Source organism: Orbicella franksi, chromosome 1, assembly GCF_964199315.1.
Source record: "Orbicella franksi chromosome 1, jaOrbFran1.1, whole genome shotgun sequence".
In the NCBI taxonomy this organism is placed as follows: domain Eukaryota; kingdom Metazoa; phylum Cnidaria; class Anthozoa; order Scleractinia; family Merulinidae; genus Orbicella; species Orbicella franksi.
Window position 1 is genome coordinate 12,620,120 of NC_138145.1, and position 9,761 is coordinate 12,629,880.

The 9,761-nt window shown below is 37.7% G+C and overlaps 1 protein-coding gene and 1 pseudogene across 1 annotated transcript; both read left to right on the top strand.

The window, feature by feature from the left end:
- Positions 1-50: 50 nt before the first annotated feature.
- LOC145491468 (neuromedin-U receptor 2-like) lies at positions 51-1,892 on the top strand (annotated as a pseudogene).
- Positions 1,893-2,984: 1,092 nt separating this feature from the next.
- Positions 2,985-9,761, top strand: LOC145491438 (tachykinin-like peptides receptor 86C). The gene is made up of 2 exons (XM_081470633.1): positions 2,985-3,474; positions 3,998-9,761. The coding sequence occupies exon 2, from the start codon at positions 4,310-4,312 to the stop codon at positions 5,375-5,377; it is 1,068 nt and encodes a 355-aa protein (XP_081326759.1). The 5' UTR covers positions 2,985-3,474; positions 3,998-4,309; the 3' UTR covers positions 5,378-9,761.

Consider the following 9,761-nt stretch of genomic DNA (forward strand, 5'->3'; position numbering starts at 1 on the left):
ATCAATTATCTTATTATTCAAATTAAGGTAAATTAGAAGCCTATGAATATGTTATGTTGGCTTTCAGTTATTGCGGAGTCCGCAAAACTCCTTAATGATGGTTTTCACACAACTCCTTAATTATGATTTGTACACCTTTCAGTAAAAAGGGACTGGGAACAAAGAAAATAATGTTCATAAAGACTTTTTTTAAATGAGAGACATGCGTGTTGTTGTAAATATTAACTGCGCTGTTTTTCGATCAATGACTCTTTTTTGATGTCATTTGTCTCTGTCAGAACTGGTCGTAACACTCAGTAAAGAATAGCTTAAGTGTCTTCCTTAGGTGATCATGATTAGTTTGGGACTTAAAAGGTTTGGTGCCGCCAAAGGCCGAATTGATGAACTGTTTGTGCTTGATGCAATGATGCTCCTCATGTTACACAAACAGTTTCGCGTGCCATGTATAGGTCTTGTATTTCAGTGTATTCTTATACTCATGTATTAATCATGAGAATGTGTTTCTTCGGCGGAACTGAGCCCCTTTGATGGTAATCTTGCCGCAATCCAGTGGCTTAAGCTGAAAATATTACTCAGAATTAGATTATCGTCCACTGAATTGAATGTGGCTGCAGACTGAAGTTTAATTATTCGATACAGGCATCATGATTTCCACTCAAGACATCGTTTTTGCTGTGTTGTACTCCCTGATTGTTCTCCTTGGTGTTGTTGGAAACGGCCTTGTGATCATTATTGTGCGTAAAACGCCATCAATGCACACCACAACAAACTACCTGCTAATGAACCTGGCTGGGGCAGATTTGCTAACGTTGTTGTTTTGCCCTGGGCTGTACGACTATGCCTTGTCCAGAGTTCACCTGGAAGGATTTTGGGGCGATTTGATCTGCAAACTGTTTGCAGGGAATGCCATAGTTCCAATCACCATCAATGTAGCTGTTTTAACAGTGTGCACAATAGCGGTAGAAAGATATCTGGCGCTTCTGAAACCTTTTCGTTCCAACTTGAGGATAACTGAAGGCAAAGTGAAACACGTCATAGCGGTACTTTGGATCCTTGCCTTGTTATCGTGCATCCCAGATATCTAAGCCAATACGTACGACATTACATCTTCCAAATATCCATGTAAACGTCCTTGGAGTTTAGATGAATATTTCCTTCACAAACCTTTCATCATTTTTACCTGTGTTTCTTTTGGCATTGCGAGTTCTGCAATTCTCTTGTTTTGCTATTTTGAAATCATCCGCGGCTTGTACTTCACAAAAACAATTTGCGCGGAATCAACAGTAACAGAAAAAGACAGACAAGCAAAGAAGCAACTTGCTCGCCTAGTCGTCTGGCTAGCAATTATTTTCGCGGTTTGCTCGCTTCCATTCGCTGTCTACTTCACGTTTCTTATCTCCACAGATTCTGAATTTGTCCAAGACAACTATGACGCACTGTATTTACTTCATAGAATCTCTCGATTCTTTCTTTTCTCAAACTCCTTTTGCAATCCGTTGCTTTACGCCTTGCAAAGTTCCAATTTTCAGGAAGGTTTTAAGAGAATTTGTGAAGGTCGCCAGCTTGGTAGATCTGTCAGGGAAACCTCTGGGAATGCTTGCGGTGCTGAATTGGAAAGGAAAAGTTATGTATAAGTAATAAAAAGCAGAGTGTAAATCAATGCATTGTCCATGTTAATGTTTGTACACATTTATTGCTTTTTATGTTTGAGATAACAGGAAAATTACGTTTAAACATTTTTTCTGAACTTCTTCTTAGTTTAGTCCGGAGCAAAAAATACGAAATGGTGCTAAATTAAAACCGGTGCTAAGTTAAATAAATGTGTTCATTGAATACCTGCAAAATTGACATGAGATACAATAGAACAACAATTAAACATTAATGAAGGATTTTTTTTTTGCATAGTAGAGCATCCTGCTGAAGTGAGGATCTGAAAAGGTTACATTAATCGCTGAACTAAAGTTTTCTTACTGGACGTGTACAGGGAAGAATATTTGTCGGTTAACATTCTGAACAGTAGTTATTTACCAGCTCATGATGAGAATGGCCCGCCATTTAAACTGAACCGGCACCAGAATAACCCCAGGAACCTACATTCAGAACTTTTTTTTTTTTTCTTTTCAAAAAAACACACGATGTATTAGAAACTTGACAAACCAAACCCTAAAAAAGCCGCCTCTATTCCCCTATAGATCTTTTGGGTGTTCATCGTCAAAAATCAGTTCGATGTTCATTTTGCATGATTTAGTAAGGATAGAAGCATCACTTTTAAATCTGAGGATTACGCTGAATTAAAAATGAAAGGGATTGAGAAATTGACTTCTCTCTCTGAACGGAACTTATAAGGCCTAATGACACAAGATGGATAAAGAAAACTTCAATAAGAAAACTAACAACGCAAAGGGGCCGCTTAGTTTACAGACCTCTTACGGAGACAGCAGCTGACAGTCGAAATCTCTCCTCCATTCTCGTACCCGGAGCCGTCGCTCCTTTTGGGCCTGTCCTCTGGTCCTCTTGGGCCGAGGATGTCTTTCGTCCCCTCTTTGACGAACGATAAGAACGTCTTCCTAGTTAGTCATTAGTTTGCTGGATTAATTAGGATTGTATATCTCAGAATCGAATGCGAAAACTGTTTGGAACAAAGGACATTCGGTTAGTGGTGGGTCTATAGTACCAGCGAGTAAATAATATCCAAGATCGCAGCTTTTAATTCGGTGGGGAAAAAAATGTTTGCCGAGTTAAATAAAGCTAAACTTTAATGATGTGAAAAGGCAGGTGTGACGAAGATATTTACTTTAGCGGAAATTTAATAGGTGGAATGCACGATTTTTCAAGCAATTTAAGGCTGGTTTTCAAGAACGCATGAACATAAGCAAACACACCGCAGGCGAAGTGAGATGTTGATAATTAGCGCCTTTTGTTGGGAAAATTCCGCGCAAAGGCGCTGCTTAGTAGCACTCTATTGCATCTGTTTATGTTGCGTATGGTTAAAATAATTCTAATAATAATTCTATATTGAGCTCATTCATATCAATGCTTATGCGCAAGTAAACCCAGCGTTTATTTTCACCTGCATGTCACTTGGGTTTAAAGTCGGTACCTGTCACAATAGCGAGAGATCAGGTGATAACCCTTCGACACATCTTCACGTTATTCTAAACAACCATAAACTGTCGCACGGGCTCTTATCCTCCGCAATCATCCGTGAAAGTTGGGATGTTAAGTGATAACTAATGAAAATTGTACTGCAAACGACCATTTGTTGCCATGGCATTATTTGCGCTGACAACCTGCAGTGATCCATATTTTGCATAACTGCCGAGTTGGGTTTCATCTATTTTGGCTTGGTGACTGAACCACTCGTGTATGACAGCTGTGCCTATCATGTCAACAAAAGCAGAAAAGATGTCTAGAAGAAGTCTAAAAGTTCCATTCTTAATGTTTCATGTTGTCTGCAGTTGCCACAAACAAACGGTAAATTAAATTTAAATTGATATTTTTTTCCGATGTATGTACTGTGGAAATCAAAAAATGAAAACTTTATGCCTGTATTTTCAGCTATCGTGAAATGGAGTGCTAGAGCAATAGGCAATTCACCGTTAATTTTTATAATTGTAGGAGTTGAAGGGAAACTTGAGTGAAATGCGCATCACAGTTATTAGCGTATTTAATATTGCAATCTATCAATTTCAATCGCATACAGCTTTTCCAATCATTATATTGTAAGAGATAATCCAGAGAAATAAGAAAATATCCCATGTCAACTGTTTTTTCGAAGTAGTTGCCTTAAAGGTTTTAATTAGTAATTCGTTTTAATGTGCTGCCAGCACGAATCTTTCAAAAACTGTCTGCCTTCGTTCAGCAGCCTGTCATTTCGTGAGTATGCAAATTTTTATTGAACACGTTTACTTTTTAAATCTTTCAACCAATTGCAAACTCTACCTTAACATGAAATTGTCATCTTTTTTTTTTGATATTGACACTTAATTCTTCTTAGTTTACAGAACTCGCGATCGACCAACGGGCAATCATTTTATAATTTACCCGAAAATACTCGAGTTGACACCTTCCGTTGGAATAACGAATACAGATTGAGTATAAAAGTAATGTAAGAAGACAACATTCGGCATTAGACAGTGTGATGAAGCAAATGCTATTATTCATTAATATGGCCGCGATGAATCGAGAGGGTTTAAGCTGAGCTGGTTGTGAGAAGATCAAGTTCCCAATTTTGGGTTAACAAGCGACAGTATTGCATCGTTGTTTGAAAGCTGCTTGTACATCCTGCAGCTGTTCCAAAGGTGAGAACATGGTCAACATGAACCGTTTGAACTATGAGAATTCTAGCAACAATTTTACCGTCATCGGACGTCCAACTGAATACATCACTAGTAAGGACATAGCTTTCGCCACACTGTACTCGTTTATCGTGTTTTTTGGTATTGTCGAAAACGGCATAGTGATCGCCATTGTGCGAAAAACGCCATCCATGCACACGACTACGAATTATCTGCTGGTGAACTTGGCTTTGGCGGACTTGCTTTCGTTGATATTCTGTCCAGGCTTTTATGACTTTGCTTTACACAATGTGAAACTTACGCAAACTGTGGGAGACTTTGTTTGCAAGGTTTTCGCAGGGAATGCGGTGCTGTCTGTTACCGTTCTTGAGTCAATCTTCACCCTGACTGTTGTAGCTGTTGAACGATACCTCTCCCTTGTTAAGCCATTTAACACGAGTGCAAGACTTAAGAAAAAGAACATTGGTTACACTATCGCTATAACTTGGATACTAGCATCGATCATCTGTTTACCGGGATTTTTATCAAACAATTACGATGAATACGCAACAGAATATCCATGCAATCGTCCGTGGACCCTGAACAACCTCGTGCCGTCGAAAAAGATTTACGTTATAACATTTTGCTTCTCCTGCATGATAACTCCCACGTTTGTGATCTTGTTTTGTTACTTTTCTATTTTGTATGGGGTTCACTTCAAGAAGGATATTTGTCGTAAAATTCCTGGTAATGTGGCAGAGGAAAAATCAAAGAAACGCCTTTTGAAGTTGCTTGTTTCTCTCGCGGTAGCCTTTGTTCTTTGTTGTTCTCCATTTGCAGCGTTCTTTCTGTACATCAGCCTCATTTCCCAGAGTACACTGCACCGAGACTATGACACGCTCCATCTTGTGCACAGATCGGTTCGCTTTCTACTTATTCTGAACTCTTTTACTAATCCCCTTCTTTATGCGGCGCAGAGCTCAAACTACAGACAAGTATTCAGGAGATTGATTTGTCCGTTATCACGAACACATGGAAATGAACCAAATCCTATGGTAGAGAATCATCAAGAACTTGTGGGAATGGAGCCTCGAAGTTAGTGTTCGCTATTTCGTGATTGAAAACTGACTATTAGCTTTATATGCCTATCAGACGACGATCGAATAGTATCCCATGATGCGTCTAGTTTAGGGTTATATTATCACTGCGTACGTGACGTCATCATTTATTCCGCGCTCTCGCGATGAAGCCATGGCATGCTTTCACACTTGTCTTGATTCCGTGGCTTCTGCCTATAAGAGTACCGAGTTAGTTTATATTCACTGCGTTTCAAAGGAGAATTTTACCGTTACAGTGAAGGGTTTTACTTGTGTTTCGTTGGTCTGTCGAGAAATACATATAAGCTATGTGGAAAGCATGGACGAGCGAAGAAGAGCTCTCGTCCCTGTGGTTGTTGTGAATTCGCCTACGGACGAATTATTCGCTGGGGTAAGAAGCCCTGTGCTGATACGAATAAGTCACATCAGGCACATTCTCCGAAGAGAAGTGGGTTTTCTGATTTTTCTTTTGACATCTCTTGTCCGGTTCTTAGCAGGCTTGTTCCGTGTTGTGCCGTTTGCTGCGTGACATCTCTTGATTACGGCTCCATTGAACTATTGAAATTTACGAAGTTAAACACTCCGTTATTAAGGCTAGTTATCCGGCTGCTGAGCATTTTGCAGTTTCGGAAAGAATAGTAACCAAAACACCTTCGAAAATAATCATTTTGACTCTAAAAGATGACCAAGCTCGGGAATAAAGCGCCAGTGAAGCGCCAAACGAACTGAGACTTGAAGCAGACATTCACACACGCAACACTAGTATGTTACGAAATTTCAGTCCACTTCGATCGCTTAAAAGGTCATAAAAATGTGGGTACTTCTCGGTACTTCTTTGCCAAAAATTATTATGATGTCTATATTTTGTGGCGTGATGTCCAAAAATCGAAGACATCAACATACTGTGCAAAGAAAAGCGAATATTCATGACCTTGTTACGGGTCAATAAACACTTTGTCATGCGAATAGTCACATAACACAATCAAAGACAAGAATACTATAATAAGGCTGCGCTCTTAAACACCTACAAATCATTGTAATCGTGTCAAAGATTTAAATAATGCCCTTTTCTAACCTTTTACTGCACTAAAAATAAGAAATAAGACCGCGGAGAAAACCACGGTAATTCACGCTGAAATCCATGATAACTTCGATGTTGCGTCACGTACGTAGAAAATGGCATCATGGGATACTATTCGATCGTCGTCTGTGTGCCTATAAGATATTTCCCCCCTGCCGTGTTCATTTTGACATATTTGAGCGTATTTTTGGTAGCTCTAAAAACTATGATTTTTTTAAAAATCGATTTGTTTAAAAGGTATTACTTGTGCATGTTACCTATATCAAAATTAAACCATTCAGTAACTCATATATGAGGGCAGAAAGCCTGAAGGTTTTATACCCTACAAAGTTTCCGTTAAGCTGCATACATGTCAACTTTTTATCCGGTGGCACCTTATTTCAATTATTATTTGGTATGGCGTGCGGGAAGGATAATAACAATCTTAGGAAACTGAATTTCTGTTTATTATTTGCAAACTATTATTTACATTATCTCAAGGTAAACGAAAGGAATCTTGACTGGATTGAATTTACCACAAAAGTGAAATCCGGAGTAAATTACAAGTTAAGAATAGGAAATCAAGTTTCTGGTTCTCTTTAATTTATGATGCTTCTTCGCATTTTGTCCTGTTAATGCTTTCAAAAGGTATTAGATAAATAAAAGGATATGTAGTTTTAAAGAAAAGTGTGATATATTGTTAGACTAATTGTGAGATTAATTGAAGGATATGAAATTTAAAAAATACATTTATTGCTGTTCCTCTAAAAAAAGTCGTTAAAAATCGATTCTTTATAGCAAGTAGGGTAAAGGAGCCACCTTGTACTGTAAGTAGTGTTAATAGCTCTGTTGTATTGTAAGCAGTGAATGTAACCTTAATTGTACTGTTTTAGTGTAAAATAGCAGCAATAGTATTGTAAAGTATAAGCAAACATAATAAAATAAAATAAAATAATTATAATAATAAAAAAATAAACTGCATACGCCTGCTTTGCGTTTTGTCTGCCTGCCATTAACGGAATATTGAAGGGATAAAGGCAATCGACAATTTGACTGAAAATTATCGATGAAATTTCATACATCTGAATCGAAAGAGTGCTATTTAATAGCAAAAGACCGGTTTTACTTATACACGTCATTAAATTGTCATCTCAACATCCAGGTCTATGTTAATTTGAGCAGAATATTAATTAGCGCTATCCATAAACACAAGTTGATTTTTGACAAGATGACACTCAGTTGACATATTTCTAAGTTATCAGTTTTTATTTCTATTTTCTTTTGAACGTTTATATACGTGTCACGCATCTACCGTGAATAGCAATTTCTTTCGTTTTTGTTCATCCTATACAGTTATCCATAATATATCATTAGATAGATATATTTGGTCAAAACTCAAAATAAAGAGATGCAAAAACCAGTGAAAATGTATGTTAGTAGTACTATCTGTTTTACTTTTGCGCCATTAGCCCTTTGCTATATTGTGTAGCACTGAGTCCGGATAAATATTATGATGTCGCGGTTAGCGATTAAGCGGCTCTAAAATAAAACCAGCCTTCGATTGAAGTTATTCATCAGTTTTGTTTTAAAAAGGCTCTGCAGTCAGTAGTATATTTTTGCAGCTGAAAGGTGTTCTCTTATTCAGGTGGGATTTATTCGGTATTATTTTAAAACTGTTAGCTATCGCCTGACACGACCCGTGAAGAAAAGTCATTGCTAATTGTTGATTGAGTCGGTGAGAAAGGTACAAAATTTTTATTGAATCAATGTTTTTAAGAGTCCCTGTCCATAAAAATGGAAAATAACTCGGCAAGGGTCGAAAATTCGATTTCGCTCATATTTTCATGGTAGATAGGCTAGGGCATGACAAAAACTACTGGATAGTTTTTTTGGCAAAACATCCTTTCATTTCAAAGAAATATGCAAATTACCAAATTCCGTTAAAATCGTCATTTGACGCACCATTTTATTAAACAAGTTTGAGAGCCTCGCATGCAAAACCGCATCATTCTTCCGTCTTTAAAACACTCAAATATTTTTGTGCAGTGTTTAAATGTGTACCGGATTGGTTTTAGGGAATGTTGCGCTGTCTTTTTGGGTGCAAAATAATTAAATTTCGAAGACATGTATTTCATTCACTTAAAAGTACTTCGTGTATATAATTAATTTTCACCATGTGCGAAACCTTCAAATGGATTAAGCTTCTGGTGGTTGAATCGCAGAAGGATGATCTACAGATTCCTGTAAAAATTTCTTTGGCCAAATGATTGTGAGCGACGCGAGAGCTTTTCGAAGTACGTCAAAAATGCAAATATTTGACCACTCCCTCATCAAATTTCAATTTACGGGTTAGACGTATATTTTAGCATGCGCCACATGACTTGACCAATGTTAAGTTGAAATAAACACAGAGCTGATAATTTCGAAATGCTCTTACCTCATGTGCTGTAAAAGGCAGGTCCAAAGCCGATTTGACGTGTTTCTCTCACCATTCGTCGCACATAAAGCAGAAGTTTGCTTTTGTTTACACAACGTCCGATGTACATCGCCAACTGTCAACTTATTTAATGGTCGAATACCATGAGTCTGTGACCCTCTTTCGACACATATGATCACCACTGCATCTAAGTCAAAAACGGCGAAGTCATTTGTAGATAGTTGCTTGCTTTGCACTACACCAAAATATTACGTTTTGATCGTCATGGTTTGATGGCTTGAATCCTTGCTTGCAGCGGTTCCTTGTTCGTCACGCAATGCTGTCATCCCATTTGAGGGGGTAGGGGTAGGACAATTTCTATCCTAATACATAAGGCTCCATAAGGCTGGGAACCACTGGGAGCACACAATCGTGTTGAGTAGGAAGAGATTAAATTAAGAAATGAGAAGAATGAATAGTTTACCGTTGCCCCTGTTGTTATCTTTCACTCGACCACCGTGCCCTGCGTAATACTGTAACGCTAAACTCATACCTAGGTCTTTTCGCGCTGTGCAATTATTTTTAGTTTACATGTAATACAGTGGGCTACCCCCGGGGAAATGGGTGGTGACCGCTTAATGGGGCTAGCCGCTTAAATAGAGGTTGGTATACCTTGAATATTTAATTTTTTTTTTTGTATTTTATTGATATTTATATAAGTTTACAAATAAGAGTGACAACAACAATTGAAAATACATTTGCAGATAAAAGAAAGAAAAACTAGATAAACTAACGTGAGTACAGATGGAAAAAAAACGAGGAATACTATTACTAATAAGACTACTTAAGAGGAAAATACTAATACACCCAAAATACTTACTATTTATATTAATGAATAAAACTACGCTAAT